This window comes from Pezoporus flaviventris, unplaced genomic scaffold, assembly GCF_033815535.1.
Source record: "Pezoporus flaviventris isolate CSIRO_AGI_PZ_B2104156 unplaced genomic scaffold, CSIRO_AGI_Pfla_v1 ptg000007l, whole genome shotgun sequence".
NCBI classification, from domain to species: Eukaryota; Metazoa; Chordata; class Aves; order Psittaciformes; family Psittacidae; genus Pezoporus; species Pezoporus flaviventris.
Genome location: NW_026892555.1, coordinates 19,592,423 through 19,610,321, shown reverse-complemented (window position 1 = coordinate 19,610,321; position 17,899 = coordinate 19,592,423). Strand labels below are relative to the sequence as shown.

At 35.8% G+C, this 17,899-nt stretch overlaps 1 protein-coding gene across 49 annotated transcripts in view; it reads left to right on the top strand.

Annotated features, from left to right (window-relative positions):
* RIMS2 (regulating synaptic membrane exocytosis 2) overlaps nucleotides 1-17,899 on the top strand; it is a 457,644-nt gene that overhangs the window by 241,787 nt on the left and 197,958 nt on the right. For 29 of the 49 annotated variants that reach the window (XM_061447907.1, XM_061447901.1, XM_061447897.1 and 26 more), the window contains 3 exons: nucleotides 3,516-3,562; nucleotides 4,712-4,824; nucleotides 10,478-10,525. In XM_061447907.1, the coding sequence (XP_061303891.1) occupies nucleotides 3,516-3,562; nucleotides 4,712-4,824; nucleotides 10,478-10,525 (208 nt within the window). The remainder of the gene's footprint in view (nucleotides 1-3,515; nucleotides 3,563-4,711; nucleotides 4,825-10,477; nucleotides 10,526-17,899) is intronic. The other 20 variants (XM_061447904.1, XM_061447906.1, XM_061447912.1 and 17 more) reach the window with 1 other exon arrangement.

The window sequence follows — 17,899 nt, the reverse complement described above, 5'->3', positions numbered from 1 at the left end:
GCTGTAATAAGTACTTAACATGTTCGACACATCCAGAACTTAATGTGCAGTAACCTAATTTGGTTTGAAAATTTTAAACAAATTTGATAATGACAAAATTTGCTTTATCTTGTTAGTGAGAAGTTATTTCCTACATGCATATTTAATCACAACCCCTTTAGTGCAAAGGCTGTGTCATCTGTCCTATCCTTAGGAATGCTAAGGGACAGACTATGTTACTAGAAGAATATTGTCTCAGAAAAAGAGGTTCCAAATTCATTTCATAAGGTGTAAGATCTTTCATAGTTTCTCTCAAACAGAAGTTTATAGCAGAAGTTTCAAGGAACTGCTCAGTTCTTGAAAGTATACAATTTATTTTCTCCTTCTGCATTTTTTTTCAATGTGCAAACCTCCTGTATTCTTTCTTGTGCTTTTATATTTACTGTCTGTTGCTTACCTTCCTTATCATCATGTCTTCTGTTATGTTACCATGTGCTCCACTTGCTGTCGCTAGAGCAGCTCATCTAAAATCCCTTAAAGAAAGTGAAGCAGGCTCTCAAGATGCCTTCTTCAGCATTAACTGCTTGCCACATAGTCTGAAGAACTGAGTCAGATCAGGACTAAAAAAGTTTTTCTGTACACTTTATTCACAGTGTCTTTTTGGAGTAGATGTCAGAGAGGGTTTTCACCTCCAAAAACCAAGTTACTAATCTAAACGGGTTTATAATTGTAGTCTCAGTGATGAATGCTTTCTGCAAGTTGGTAAGGTTTTAGATTCTTCTTAGATGTATGTAACTCTTTGGATTTTGCTATTGGCATAACTTCAGGGGTTTTTTTATTATTTTTACTTTTTTCTAATGATATTTGAGCTGATGAACTGGAAATTCTGTAGGATCTTCTCAGTTTAGATTTTGGGTTATAATTAAGTGGACTATAGAAATTAATACCTTATGCTTGCCTAAGGAAACGGTAACACCATAGGTTTGTGTTCTGCCCCAGGGAATAAAGTTTTAATGTGATTAAAATCATTAAGAGTTCAGATTTACCAGATGTCAGGAGTGGTATTTATTTTAACTAGAATAATTGATGCCCACTTGAAGGATTTCACTTTCGCATTGAGGAATATCCTGTTACTTATAAAGAGAGTCTCTAGATGGTCACATAGCAACACATTAACTCATGCCGGAAATCTTCTGACAGCTACTGGTAATTAACTTAGTTGACAAAGAGAACCTGTTGTCACATCCTAATACTCTGAATACAAAAGCAAATTTCAGTAAACATGATTATTAGTTCTTCTTCATTTTATTATGGGCTGATTGCTATGAAAACTGAAGATAACTAGCTGAGCTGATAAAGGAAGATAAAATGGAAAGCTCCTTGAGAAAAAATAAGATACTATTTTGGCTTGCAATTTATCCCTTTTTCCATCTTAAAATAAAATTTGATGGCCAAGTTGTTACTCTGTGTTACCTGGCTGTCTCTTACACACAGGGACTTACCTATTTTCTGCTTTTCTAATTCTCAGAAATAATTTTAAAATTCATGTTATTTTCATAGTTACTACATTTTGAATTTGGAAAGAATGATGCAATCTTCTTGGAGTGGGACATATCTTAAAAAGCAAAGATATGCCTAAAACTACTTCTGCTTCTTCTATACCTGTTAATGTCAGTGATAGTTCCTTTTAAAAAATACCAATCCCGCTACCATGAAGTACGGGGATATACATGCCTTAGGAACATAAATGATAGTGTTCAAATCCTTCAGGTTTATTGTTTCAGCTATCCAGAGAAAACTCATATTCAATTTGTTCACAGTGATCCATATTTTCAAGGTTTTCTTCTCAAACTCACATAATAGAAATAGCTGTCTGAAATTACAAGTTAGGTGCAGGAGTGTATTTCTGAGTAAAGTAATTGGCAAATATTGGGTCCCTTTATAAATTCTGTATACAGCAAATATGCAAATTAATATTTACTTCTTCAATAACCCTTGTAATTTTCTGACAAGTTTTGCTTACTGATGCTCTCTGATTTATTTCAGTTATTGGATAGTAGATATTATGGGAAGCATTTTTAACCTCTGCTTCCTTTTCATATAGCTTTCTAGTAGGTTGACCTTGGCTGGCTATTAAATGCCCACCTAGCCACTCTCTCCTTTCTCCTCCTCAGCAGGAGAGGGGGAGAAAATAAGACAGGAAAGCTCATGGGTCAAGATAAGGATGAGGAGATTGCTCAGCAGCTACCAGCATGGGCAAACTTGGGGAGGATTAGTTTAATTTATTAGGAATTAATAAGAGAATAGAATAGTGAGAAATAAACCCGCATTCCCTTTACCTCCCTTCTTCCCAGGCTCAGATTCACTCCTTTGTTCCTGGCTCTTCTACCTCCCTGCACCACCAAGCAGTGCAAGGGGATGGGGCATGGGGCTTGCGGTCAGTCCTCTTCCCACTCCTTCTTCTCTGACCTTGGTGTCTGCAGGGATGTTTCTTTCATGGTTTTGTTTTTTCTTACTCTACTCTCTCACAGCTGCTGCACAACTTTTTTTTAACTCTTTCCTGAATATGTTATTACTGAGGCACCACCACCTTTGCTGATGGGCTCAGCTGTTTCCTGCAGTGGGTCCATTGGAGCTGGCTGTACTGGGCTGTGTCCAGCATGGAGCAGCCCAGCCTCCTTTCACAGAGGCCACCCCACAGCCCCCTCTGCCAGCACGTGGGTCCTGGCACCCAGTGCAAACTTGCAGAAACCAACTGCACTGAACCACACACATCATGATTTTAAATATTGTTTTTTCTGTGGCTCAGAGCTGAAGCTCTTTGTTCTGCATGGTTTTGCTCGGTTTTGCTCAAATGCCTCTGAAAGTATTTATTAGCATATTGATAGTTTTTATTAGCATACAGTACTGTTTGCCCCTCACAGGAAGAATGTTCCTTTTGGAGGTGGGTGGGCATAATGAGTTAGTCATTGCAATTGAGTGCTTTAAAATTGCATAGCTGTAGACATGATTTAATACAGGTGTTGAAACATCTCATGTATATGCAAGTATGCAATTTTGCCAAATGAACTTGCACATTTTATTTAGTCATGGAAAAGGTAAGATTGTCCAAACTTGGGTTTCAAGGACAGTAAAGGACATTTTGGGATTGCCATTATTAGCACTTTAATATATTTGAATAAGGGTTCAGTAAATTTAGTTAATGTATAATGTCATCATAAAGTCTGCTCCTCGCAGTCTTAGTCTACTGTTAACTCTGAGATTGTTCTTTTTTTTATTTACTGAACTGTTTTATTTGTGAATGTGCAGACTCTCTCCTGCATCCACCAAACCACTTGCTCTGTAGGCTTTAATTTGCCAATGAAATTATTTATACTGAATAAAAGATTAGTCTTCCCCGTGGCTGAAGACAGCCAGCAGATCATACACCTTTCCCAAGGCATTCCGTGTTAACTTGAAAAGTGTTATAGCGTAACTGAAATTTGAATATGCTTGTTAGATAAAGGATCAGCCTCTCTTAATTTTCCTGATTTCAGGGACATTCCCAGAATACCTGACAGCACACATGCACAGCTGGAGTCCAGTAAGTTTCAATTATGGGGTAGGAAAATCTCTCTTTTATGTAAGCACAAAAAGATTGAAAAATGTCATCTACAGTCAGTATAGCTTTTGTCTCTTTGTGCATATTTGTCTCAGTATGTCATCTTACTGTATTATCTATCTACCTCTGTTTAATAATAAACTATCAAAAGTCAGGATATTTTGATTTAGGCTTGACATTTGGTTATAGGCTTAGGCTATTTTTGATTGAAAAGTATAATTCTAACTAATATACAGAAACATTAATAATATTTTTTAATTTCCTGTTGTTTTACATCTCAATTGAACCGTGTAAACTAAAAATGGTGATGAAATGTTGTTTATTTACAACCTGAGAGATAGCTATTTTGAAATCAGAATATTTCCACTCTATCAGAACCATTCAGCATTCCTTAAATTGGCTAACTCAGTATTTCATGTGAGGAAAATTACTTGTTCTTTGGCTTGATCTGATATGATGGATTTCAGCCTGGAGTTGTTTTTTATCATTGTTTCAGAATTCTTTTATAATAGAAGCTATGAATAAATGCAGCGACAGAAACTTGATTATAATAATATGACAAACTCCAAAATTTTCCACTGATCAGCCAAGTCTTAAAATAAAATCCATTTTATGTTCTGTGAGGTGTGGATTGTCTTTTGTATTTATAAAAATACTTTACTTTTATTCTATGTTTTATATGTCAAAACTTGTCCTCTGACATTTTGCAAACCTTTTAGGTTTGAAAACAAAATGCACAAAACTCATTACATGCATCTTGATGTTTTTGTAAAAATCTAATTAAAAATTTGACTGACTGTACAAGGTAATAATAACAAGACTGAATTATTTTGACCACAGTTAAGTATTTACTTTACTATGTAGGAATTTGGGGCCTTCATCTTACTAACATGATTATGGTCAGAATTATCTGAAAAAGCTTTTTTTTTACTCTATAAATAAAAGCTTTTGATTGCATGTGAGCAGCAAAAGATTTAGTATCATTATTTGATAATTTTAAATAGATGAAAAATTTACATTTCTCAAAGCTTTATTGTATGTCGGGTTATATTTCTACAATTTTTATTTAAAGAATGTTGTGAAAAATTAATAAGTGCTACTATTTATATAGTATTTTATTTATGATTACAGGTTCTAGTTCGTTTGAATCTCAAAAAATGGACCGACCTTCTATTTCAGTGACTTCTCCTATGAGTCCAGGCATGTTAAGGGATGTTCCACAGTTCTTGTCTGGACAACTTTCAGTATGTAAACATTTCATTGATATTACTGTTGTGCTTTTTGAAGTATATACAACTTTCACTGCAGAGTGCAGGTTTCTTCTAACATAAATTATGCTGAATTTATTTTTATCTCAGAGTAGATAGGGCCATAGTTTCATAAGGGCATTCTATTTTATAAGCTTTTGGAAATTTTATATATGTTGAATTAGAGATGCGTATATGTATGTATATTTTTTTACTAAGCTAGATTGGTAGAGTCAAATTTTCAGAAAGGTCTCATGGCCTCCAGTTACATTTGTGGTGTTGAGTGTATACACTTTTTCAACTGTAATACTTAAATGAACAGTTGGTAGATTTTATTACCTGTGTGCTTGGACATTAATACTGCTTATTTCTTATGCCTTAGCTTTCCTATATACCTTTCCCAGATCTCTCTTTGGTTGTTTACTAATGTTACTTTGGTTGTATTCTTTGTACCAGTGTTATTCACTTTTGTTCTTACTCGCATTGAGAACAAAGTTCATTACATGAATGTTTTCTTTATAATGGTATTTTTTTTTGTACTAGACTGAAGTTTTGTACACTTTTCTGTGTCATTGACAATTCCAAAGTGTGATTTTTCAAAAGTGCTCAGTTGTGGCCTGGTACATATTGAAAAGGAGAGGAAAATGGAGTAGAAGCAGTGTGAAGCTGGTGCTAAACATGTTTAAAAATGTCACATTCATATTTCTTCCAAGTTGTTTATGTTGAGTGCTCCATTAAAATATGCATAAAATCTAAGCAGGCTGTTTAAAGGTCTTACAGAAATGGTTTATGGTATTGATAGAGGAGATGAAGAAATGGGTCATTTTCAATTCAGCAGCCATGTTGGCTCCATTTTGCAATGCATGAGACATTATTTGTTTTGCTCATCAGCCCAACCATCTACAATATATAATTTTGAATTTTCTGTAACTGTTTTACTTAACTACTTTGAAAGACTGAATCCTTTGGATAAATGAAAAACTAGAAATCTTGACTGTAGAGTGCAAAGTTCTTTGCACAAAATGCAATTACAAGAGAACATGAACTGTCAAAATACACAGACCAAGGTTTCTAAAAATCAGTTTAGCTTTGCAATGCAGCAAAAATTGTTGATAGTGGAAGTAAGGGAAAGAAATCTCTTTTGGCTAACTATCATAAAAAACTAGGCTAACAAAATGTTTTGGTTCCTAGCCCTAACCATGAAATTCAAGGTCTGTAGTTAGCTGCTCAGACATCCAATGCACAAGCACTGTGGAATGATGATACAAATAGGAACCACACAGAACTGACTTCCTCACTTTCTCAGGTTCAGAAACAAAATCTTCAGGAGTTTAAGATTAGGATTTATTAGTAAGATCAGTAAGTCTGTTGATTTTGTGGTTTGATTGAATATTGCAGCTTGAGGTGTGTTAGAATAGTATCAGAAGATTTGGAGGTACGTTCTCACAATGGAATTCACAAGGTTTTGTATCTTGGAATGGCATATAACTTGAGTGCTTAACTCAAGAAGGCATCATTCCTGGTTTTAATTGCTTTTTTTTTTTTTTTCTTGTTTCAAGATATAAATGCCTTTAGTAATAAATTTATAACACCTCTTTCCATTTAAGGAAGCAAAATGTCAGAAGACAGTTAAAGATCTTTCCTATGTTTGTCCTCTTTGTACTTCCTTATGTACTGTTTACAATTATACAGTACTCCCTACTACACAGTATCCTTATTTTCTTCAGAGAGCAGCTGATCCCTGAGAACACACAGCTCCAGTCGAGTGACACTGATGTCAGAAATTCTCAGTAACTCTCTAAAGTCCCACTGTCTCAATGTCAACACCTAATATTAGTAGACAGTTTGAAGGTTTGAATGTTTATCTTACCTCACCAATTAAAGAGAAACTGTAAATAGCTGTGTTTCATGTTAATCATCTTAATGGCGCAACCTAGCTCCTGCTGCTGTTGGCTCAAAGCTTTGGGAGGCTAGTACTAAAGTGTTTGCTTTGTGAGGAAGGGTGGCTTGTCAGAATCTCTGAACATGGTGTGGATAGATAGTAATGTAGCACCTAGCTGGGCACATTGAAATGCCTTGACTAAAATATATTTTCAAGATTTTTAAGAGAACTGAAGTATTCAACAGCAACATTTTTTCTTTTCCTTTTTGATCTGATATTTCAAGTTTGTTTAGAAAATCAGAATTTTTTTGACTTTTAAAATTTAGGCATTCATGTGTCTAGAGGTAGTGCAATGACTATTTTTTCCTTCACTTTTTAAAATCTTGATTTATTATTTTATGACTTCAAACAGTTTTGAAACTTTGTAAGAGTGAAAAAAACAGCTCTTCGTGGAGTTGGAGATGTTTTGAAAAATTAGAATGGACTATGAGATCTTCTAATTTTGGACCTTTAGCAAATCTGAAATAACAGGGGAAGATTGAATTTTAAAAATCCCCCCTGTTCAAAAATATATTTCAATTTCAACACTACAGAATGGGCAAGCTTCAGTATCTTGATTTTCCTTTTTTTTTAATCAGCTCTTTTCTGACAGAACAGTTGATGGAACACTCATTCATTCTGAATAGCTGAGTATGATGGAAATTAAAGGAAGTACTAAATTCCAAATTTATTAGGGGATGTGCTCTTTATGGTGAATGCCTAGCAGGAGAATAACTGAAGAGCCCTGGCAGTAGATGGGGACAGAATGCTGTTCTATCTGGAAGTGGGAGGTCAGCTCACATTCTGGGTGATGGTAGCTGAATTCAGATGTGTGATGAATCTGAAGGAAAGAATGGTAGGCAAGATTTTGGAAGTGTTTTCTGTATTTTCCGAACTTTTGTTTAATTCCGTGTAGTCCTGGTGGGCTGCTGTTAGGGCAACTGTGATTAGTGGGCTGTGAAATCCAAGAGCTGTGGGCAGAAGTAGTGGTACCTACAGTTCAGGTAGAGGCCTAAAGTATTTGACTAAATAGTTGCTTGTATGCAGACAGTGCTACAGATCCTTCAAGGGTTTTAATATTAATAGTATTTCAGAATGGATTTCTTTATGTTCAACATGTTTTTAGCCAGTTTTGCTGCAGTGATGCCCCTCTATAATTCAGGGATATGTATCTCTTCAAGTCTTCTGTGTTTTCCTCCTTATTGACATTGGTCTGTGTACCTGTTTATTCCACTTGAGGTTACAGTGACACTCCAGAACCGGCTAGTAGGATTTCCCATGAAGCAAACCATATCACATAGCTAGGAAATCTTCTTTCCATTAACCCAATATGTATTTGATTGAAAAAAATATGTGCAGCTGTGTCAAACTATTGTGTTATATATATATATATATATGTTATATATATATTATCTGTATTCTGTAAAATTTGTAGCATTTTTGATTCACACTGTTCTTTCAGGGAATTATGTGACTGTTACTGCAATTATTGCTTCATTATTTGCTTCAACTGGTTCCTGTTTCTGTGATTTTCCACTGATTTGTTTTTCCTTTAATGCCATTTTGAAAAAGTCAGTATCCTTTGTGTGCTGGTGCTCTTCGCTTCATTACTGCATTCTGGCTACTTTTTCAGTACTGCATGAAAGGTATAACTTGGAATGCTTTTGCAATAGTTAGGTTTAGAGACTGATAATATGACTACAAGACCGTGTAAATGGATACAGGTATAAAATTATGATATTTCTTTTTGGTACTGCTGGGAATTATAACAGAAAAGGAATGCAATTTATAAAATTAATCTATTTCCTTGCACAGCTGAACCACAGAACCACTTAAACATGCATACTCAGTTTATAAAACAATAAAAATAGAGGTCTATTAATTATAGGTGTAATATATGTAGCATATTATGAAGCAGATATTGTACATTGTGAAGGACATAATATATCAGCATATTGGGTGGATTAGGTTAAGTATGAGATGTGCTCCCTTTCCCCCCTTTGCCTTTTCCCCTTTCTTTTTGACCCTTTGTACCTCTACACAAATAAATTTCTATTGCCCTATCAACAAACCCTGGAAATTTTTTAGGTAGTACACATAATTTGCTTATTGCCTTCCATTTTCCAAGGCAGAATATGGCAGGTGAGAGTCCTTGGGGCATGATGGGAGAGATTCTAAACCTTTTAGGGTTGTGATATTCTGGAGTGTCTGTATTTCTCTTGTAATATGGAGGAGAAGCAAGCTAAAGATGTACTTCTGTTGTACATGAGTAGGTGACATTCTGGCACCCATACACAGGGCTTTGCAGAGTAGGGGGCAGTGTGAAGCTGCTGCATCTCAGAGAGCACAGGAGCACATCAGACAAGTCCTGTGATCCACTGTTGAATTTTCTTATACAACTTCTTGCTTTTGTGTGAGAACAGATTACTTTGCACATTTTATGGAACAGGTTTCTCCAGCCTCTATGCAAGCCAAGTAAGCGAGGATGGTGGCAGAAGCATCGTCACACTGCCTAGACCCATAATTTGGGTACATATTTTACGGAAGGGACTACTGAGTAGTAGCATCTTTCCATCACTTCAAAATAGATCAGTAATCTCAGGAAAACAGAGCAGGGAAGAAAATCAGATTCAAATCTGTCAGACTGCTGTATTGTTGTGATCTACTTCCCCCACTCACTAGTACTCTGAGAATCACAGAATGGTGGAGGCTGGAAGGACCACCAGAGGTCACCTAGTCCAGTCTCCCTGATCAGGCCAAATAATTCCTATGCATTTTCTAGACTTGATATTCTTTCTGTGCCACTCCATTTGTTGTTTACCTAAGGTGAAGATGGAGAATGGTTGGTTAGAGTTTGTAGGTAGTCCAGGAATTTATGAGAGTTTCCTGTACTGTTCTGGTCTTGATGTAGCCACTGGAAGCCGCAAGGCTGTATGTTGTCTGGAATAAAGTGTTACATAACAAAAAAAAAGAGTTATAAATGCATCTATGTGTGCAATGCAACTACTAAGTTTGCTAAATGCTCTAGATCCCATTTCATGCTAGGGTTTTCTGTATATACCATTTGTCATTTCTGTCATTATTGCTAGAGAACTGAAAGACATTGATTGTACCTTCACCCATGTAATGCTAATACCAGATAACACTAACTTTCTTTGAATCATTTAAAAAAATATTTAGGAGGGCTTTTTATAGAAATGCCCCTTAAAATTGCATAAAAGAGAAAACCTTTTACTTTACTTGCTTTATTCTAGAAAGCAAGCAAACCTGACAATGTTGGAAATGTACTTGATTCTGTCTCCGAATATGCATTTATAATCTTTCTAAAAGAGATGATCAAGCTGCACTTATGTTTGCTTCCCCACTTTTAAATCACACTTTGCTGACCTGCTCCTTTTGTTAATGTTATTTTTGAATCTATTGTAAATGTTATCTGTAGATCTGCAAAAAGAAATCCTTGCTTCTGGGGAATCAGTGGCAAAATTCTTGCTGACTTCCCTAAGGCCAGAATTTCCATCACAGGGTTTTGATATGACTTGGTAACATATCTGCAGATTTAATTTATGCATTGCATTAAAATACTTTGTGTTATATAAATATGTTGTTGGTGTAAACCTGTGGTTAAAGTAATAGTTGTGTGTCTTTGTTTTTACTTTTGGTCTTTTAGTTTCCAGCGTGTTGTCCTTTTTGGTTTTGTTTTATTGCTTTTTCTTTAATTTTGCTTACCAGAGCCAAAGCCTTAGTAGAAGAACAACGCCTTTTGTTCCTAGGGTTCAGGTAAAGACTTCGTCTGCCTGACAGAACCTAAAGTTGTGGGTTTTTCTTTTGTTTGTTATGGAAAATGCATAGTAGGAAAACGTTACCTTATAGTCCGTTTTCCCTTACTTTCAGTTTGGTGCTTTAAACCATATTAACAAGTTTCATGTCATCTTGTGAGCAGCTTGTAAAATTCTGCATGGAGTTTAAAATATTAAATTAAAATTTAAAGAGACAACTAGTTTTTGTTTGCTGTTTACCCAGTAATAAACTCGTACAGGTTTCAATAGTGATGATAGCTATGCATCCCACATACAAAATGTGTGTACTGTTTAAGAAATAAGTAATTTTGTGCTTGAGCTCATTATATAAAGATGAATGTCTCTTTAAATCATTCATTACCATTACTTAACACATCTTTTTTTGCATTTTCCAAGTAATAGTAGCGCTTTGAGTGAAAGGCAAAAAATTTGTACCTTGTTAAAAGAAACAGATTTATTGTGTATGAAACTTGGGCCTTGCATTTACTAAAGTTAGATCAAAATAATAAAAACTTTACTAAACAATAAAAAATTCTCTCATTATGTTACTGAATTTATTTAGCTTTGGTATTCTTAGGTACAAGTTGTTTGCCTTTTTTCATTGGGAAACTCCTAAGGTACTGTAGATTAATGCTAAAGTAGGTTTTACTAATATGTTACAATGCTTATCTTGCTTTGCTGCATGTTTTCCTTTTTTTTGTAAATAGAATATTATCTGCTTTTCTTTCAAAATGCCTTTATGGAGATGTTAATCTTTTGTGTGGGAGCTGTATAAATGTTTCTCTTGTCTGATGTAAAGGATGAACTAAATGATCAGAATGAGATGACTAAATTTCATATCAAAATGGAAAAGGAGATCATATATATATTTATAAAGGAATTCTAAATAAGACTGTAGAAAGTGGTTTAGTTATGACTCATATTTGATAAAGTATATTTTTTTTTTACAATATATTATTTCCTGAAAGTAACCCTTCCTGCTTAAATGTAAATTAAAAATAAAAAATTCTAAGAAAAAGATTGAGGTTAAAAAGGTCATGTCTTGATAGTATCGTTTTAGGTTAATGTCTTACTTTGTGCTACTGACATAAATTGGCTTTGTATTAAAAATTTAAAACATCCTTTAGCGTGATTAAGAAATTTGGCTTTTGTAAATGGTAATGAAATGAAAGAGGGATATGAATTCAATCACAAGTTGCTAAGTAGTTCATAAAGGTAAATACCATAAGTAGTCTTTTAATATCTAATTTATTTTTAGATATGTGCAAAATAAATTAAGAATTTATATGAAAATTAATTGTTCAATTTAAAAAGGAAATGTCTGCCTGAAACCTGAATGTTTCATGAAATGAAATACCATAATGTAGAATTAACATGTAGCAGTTCCTTTTTTTAATCACATTATATAAAATAAAGAAATAGACATAAAAAACCTCACTTCTGCTTAAGCTATTATCCTATAATTTAAAAAAATAAAATTACTTTGATCAAATGATTATGGTAGTCATTTAAGGAAATAAGCCAAGTTTAATATTTGATAGGGAATATCCGCCAAGAGGTGAAAGTGTATGAGGCTTGTTCTCTCACCTCTGGCTGGATTATTTTTGGTGCTGTAGATACAAATTGTCTTTAGCCCCAGTTTTGTTTCTGCACAATGCCTGTGGAGTCATTGTGGACCTCTCTGATAGGTTTTTGCAGAGTTCCATAATGGTCAAAGATAAACATAAAGTTTGTGACAGGAGTTCCAGAAGAACTCAAACTTAGGAGCTTGGCAGCATCCTTAACAGCAAGACTGAAACAAAAAGTCCAACATCTGCTCACTTTTAGTAGGGGTGGTTGGTAGTTAAAAATGGATTAATTTAAGATATGTTTACAGTGCAGGCTGCAGAGAACAGATTCTCCAGTGATTTTTGAACAAGGGTATTTGGAGTAGTGCAACAGCTGTGCAGAACTCTGGTTACTTCTTGGCACGGAAAATTAGCTAACTCAGAGCTCTGAGCTGTTGTTTATGGTTATCAGGAAGTATACATTACACTGTGGGCTGTGGTATAGCTGCATCTGTAGAATTCTCTACAAGAACGAGGATCCCTGAACACCGTTTATACCTTTTTGTTTCATTGCTCTCAACAGGAAATGCACATCTGTAGTCTTGCTTGCATCTTCTTTACTTGTTAGTCTGAAACTGATCCTGGTGATAAATGTCCCACATTCTGGCACAAGCTCCTCTTTCACACTTCACTCGATGTCATTCCATTAATTTTCTAGCTCTTGTATCACTGGATAACTTGAAATACATTTATTGGGAAGAAACCCACTCAATTTCCTTTTCCCCTGCCATGCACCCTTCTCCTGAACTTTTACTAATTCTGCAGTGCTTGGGAAAGTGTGAATTTATTTCCTGAACTTTTGGATTCAGTTTAGCATACCAGCAATTTTCTAATTCAGAATGCAAGGTTTTGTGATATCTTTGTAGGGAATGAGATGTTCTTAAGTTTGTGTTTTCCATGAAGTCTCTTTTGTTTACTTGGTGTGGCCTCCTTTTGAGCCAGATTTGCCATGGAACCCGCTGCATTTTTTTCCGACTTCAAAAATTTCAGACATTCTTTTTGCTTTAATACAAAACAACAATATATTTGATTATGTATAAAAATATATGCATGCATCTACTTGGCATTACTGAAATGAAGAAGCCACTAAACCAGAAATTTTCAAAAGAAATCTAGATTAGGGCAGCCTAGTTTTCTGGCCTTCATATCCTTGAGGCTCTACAATTTGACAGCCTTTTTTTGTATTTTTTCCAACGTATCAGACAGCAACTGAAGCAGTCAGCAATGATAGTTTGGTTTAACAACCTTCAGTAGTCAGAATGTGTTAAAGGTATGTTTAACAACATCCAAAGCTCACCTCCGCTACCACCAAGACTTTACCATCTCAGGGCAGTGTCTGCATCTACATCAACTTAAGTCCAAATAAAATAATTGATGTAAGCATTTTTTAGAATCACATGAGATAATAATTTCAACAACAGATCCTGCTGATCTGATGCAATGTATCCTGTTCAGGTCCAGAAAAATGCAAGAAAGAAAAGTAGTATCTCAGTTTCAAAATACTGCACTAATAAACAGCTATGTAGGTCACTTGAAAAATTATAACGAACAACAGAAGAACAAAAATGCCTGGCTAGCTGTCTTTCAAACCAAGTGAAGTCTGGATAAGCTGTGGTGGTAAAAATCAGACTGCAGGGCAAGCAGTCTCTCCCAGTGGCACAAGTTTTATCTCTTATAACAAATAAAGAGTAAAATGTAGGATAGAATTATAATGTTCAAATATTTTGTTTTTAAATCTTAAGTTATCACTTCAGTTATGGTGTGCCTTTATGTGCAAAAACATTAGGATCGCATAGTTAAGCAGTCAAGTATTCATGAGATAAGAATATAGCAAGTATCAATTTTATTATCTAGATTTTCTTAACTGATTTTGCTTATGAATATGTATTAGAGTATGGATTACTTCTTTTCTAGAACTCTGACCTCAATCAGGTCTTTGACTAAAATTTCTTGTTAAGATGAGATCTAAAAGAAAAAGAATGAAATCTAGTGAGCTGAAATTATGTCCTTAATTCATATAACTTATGTTAGCTTAAAATAAGTCTGAGGTGCCTTGAGGAGGAGCTTAGACTTGTATAGTTGAAGGGAAGAACTAAGTACCTCAATATCTGTAGTGAGTGATCCAGCCCAAATAAAGGACACCCCATTAACTCTATTGGAAACGTAGGCTACTCCACAGGGTTAGTTGGCTCTCCAGAGGGACAGTCCTTTTCTGATGCCACAGAGGACCAAACAGGGATACTAGACACTTGTATCCTCATTTCTCAGAATGCAACACCAGCAGTCAGCTTTTATATACCTTTCTATGTGTAAGAGGCTCATTCCAGGAAAAAGACATTTGTGGTTTAAGCCCTATTTAGACTGAAGAATTTGAACCAGTCTCTCAGAAAAGTGCCTTTATAATCAAGCTGTTGCACATCCCTTTCTTTTCTGGAGTATGAATTCTCATTTGAAGCTGAAATACTGTGTGGCTAGGAATATGTGTGTGAGGTGATAGCAAAGAAAGCTTAATTTTGGTGTAGCAGATTGCGGACCTGTTACGTAGAATATATATTGATCTTGCATTTGACCACTCTTGTTTAAAAACTGAAGGAATCCTATGAAGCTGTGACCAGACCCTCATCTCTTTCTCCCCTGATGACTACCCTCATCACCGGACTGCAGAAGATCTCTTTGGTCTTGCTCTCTATATGGCAGGTATTCTTACCTGGAAACCTGTCTCAAGGAGTGCAACAGTTGCACCACTTTGCAGGTAGAAGACCATCTCACAGTGTCACGATATGCTAAATTTAGATGCCTGTTTGCCTGAATGTAGGTTACAACAGAAATTTAGTCAAGAATTATGTTCACATCTGGCTAGGGAAGGAAAGTATATGAGTGTATGTGTAGCAATTGCGTTTCCAGGACTTCAACACTAAGTGAAAAGAAACCATTCAGGATCACTTCTTATGTGAATTCTAGGTTTCTACATCCTAAGTCTACCTAGGTAGACAAAGTCCTGTTCAAGAATGTTTTTACAGGTATCAGTTTCCACATTATCAACAACTAGCATGGTTTTTCTGTGCTGTGTTTTAAGTGTTGAAATTATTGCTTTCCCTTTCCTTCATTTAGATCAGGACTGATCATCACAGTTTCTTAGATATTGTAAAGACTTTAAGTGCCAATTCTTGCATGTGTAAAAAACCCGCTGAATGGAGGGTTTGTAAATACTGCTGTTAGGCAGCTGCTTAAGTCTTTCAATGTTGAGCATCATATCTGTACATTCTCGTGGAACTTACACTCTATGGATTGAATAATTCAGTGTTCACTTTTTGATGTTAGGAATCATTTCTCATACAACTCAAGAAAGCTATAAAAGAAAAAAATAACTTCCTCATCAACTTTTCAGTTATACATGTGCTACCCCATATTTATTTCACACGTAGAATATGTATAGTATTCTGTAAGTGTGGTAGGATTGTACTGCATTTATTGATTAAGAATTGAGAAACTGTGATCAGAGTCTGAGACAACCAGGTTATGTCCAGGCATAATACACACCACAGACTTCAATTCCAATACTTTACTTAGCGCTACAAACCAGGCTCCAGGGTCTTGTGCCAGACTCCCAGAAAATGAAGAACATGCAATTTGTAAATACTTTTAAAAAAGTTTCAAGGGATCTACGCCTTGATACACAAGGCCTCTGGGAAAGGGGAAAGGATGGAATCTAGTTCTCTTGGACTGCACCTGGCTGTCTTAATGGCTGGCCTTTTTATTTCCCTGTGAATAGAAAAGGTTCTTGTAGGAAAATGCAATACCATCTGAATATTGTCATGGTACTTGTGCACAGGAGAGTCAGAATTAGATCAGTCCTATTCCCAAACTCATTTTCCATGTTCAGTATGCTAGTTAAGAGCCTTGTTTCTCATTTTCTCTCCAATTTTCCACCTTGACTTCTTGTCAGATTTTATTTCATCCTAATCTCTCTGTGCAATGTTATTTTGTACCAGTTACAGAATGGCTGTTTCTTTTGTCACCTCATTCCATTTCTCATTCAGTTTGTTTTTTCCCCTCTGTCCTCCTGTGGTCCCTGACTTTAGTGGCTCTGTTCTTCCAGTGTTTGACCAAGAAGCATCCTGTATCCATTACTTTTCCAGTAATTCTAAAGGAGTATCTGATTTGTCCCTTCTCTCTTCTTCTGACCCCATGAGAATGCAATCCCATCCTCTCCCCTTCTTTCTTCTGACCCCATGAGAATGTAATCCAATCCTTCCCCTCCACGGGGTTCTTTGTCCATTCTCTCACTTTCAGTCTCTTCCTTTCTTCTCTTTGCATCCAAGTCAAATGAATTCTGGCATTACAATTGCATGTGCTGTATATATTGGAGTGCTAGCAGTGTGAACCCCCAAGAGAATTGACCTTCTGCTCATGATTCTGCCTCCTGACCTATCCTGTAACAAGCTGAATTACAGAGAAAATACGTGCATTATGTGCAAGTTTTTCAAGTTTTTCCTTTTTTTTCTTTTTTTTTTCCTCACAGTTCCAAGAGAAAGTAGAAGGTGTAAGTCATCACGAATTTGAGTTCCTGTTCTAAACCACAGGTGTTAGAGCATCTCAAAGAAATGGTGTCAGATGATTTAACCTTTTGCTTAGAGTAATTCTCAAACATTTTTACTGAAGTTTTCCTGCCAAAATTCAGTCTCAAACAAATATAGTGAAGAAATACTTAGCTTGGATATGAATGCATATTTCTGGTTATATTTTTGGCATCCATGTCTTGATTATCTCATCTTCACTTAGTAATAGTTCGTAATAGTATCTGGATCACATTTATGTTGCATTCTGCTTAAGCAAGGATAATTTTTCCGAAAAAGCAGATGAATATTGTCTTTAGTGCTACTACCCCTGCAGTGTCTGATTAGCCAAGACTGTCCTTTGCCAAAGGACTCCCAAGGAACCCTGGGAGCTTCCTTTAGTGTCAGAGTGCATTTAGTGTTAGAGAACACTTATGTTGACTTTCATTTCAGAGATCATTAAAACTTTGCTTTGGATTTACACAGTTGGTGCCAAGCTTGCTACTTGTGATCTGTGGCTGGATGAAGATACCTAGTAGTCCAGATAAATTTTCAGTGTAGAAAAAATACTGACAAAGCCCCTTGCTTTGCAGGAATGTAGGAACAGCATCTAGAACTCTCTTAAGTCTTATCAAAGGTAATTTCTCTCACACAGTTTTCTGCTTTAGAGCCCTTTACCTATTGGTACCAGAAACTTGTAAAATCAACAGTAGGGTCAATGACAGGAAAATAGAGAACAGGTATCCTCCCCTTTTTAGTATCTACTCAAACACTGCTGGCTGATGGCTACAGGAGTTGCAAGATCTGAAGTAATGCAGAAGGAAGAAGTGCCACCATTGGTTGAGTTGGTGTGTCAGTATAATCTCACTGAAGTATTAGGGAAATCAGGCTCTTGGTGGGTCAACAGTCTTGAGAATTGTGTCAAGACCTTTCATTAAGTGACTGAAAGGTTGAAGGTGAAGAGCTATGACAGCAGATGGAGACCCTGTCTCTGAAGTGATGCAAGATGGGCACTGTCCCCTGGCTTTGTTTACCTTAGCCACGGCGTATTCATGCCTAAAAGTGCACTTTTTGCTTGGTCATGTAGTTGGCTGTTATCCTCTTTGATCCCTGTAAGTTCAGTCAAGAACAGTGTTTCCTCTAAATGTCCTAATTTGTCCTGTGCCATGGAAAGCTCCCCATGAAGAGAAC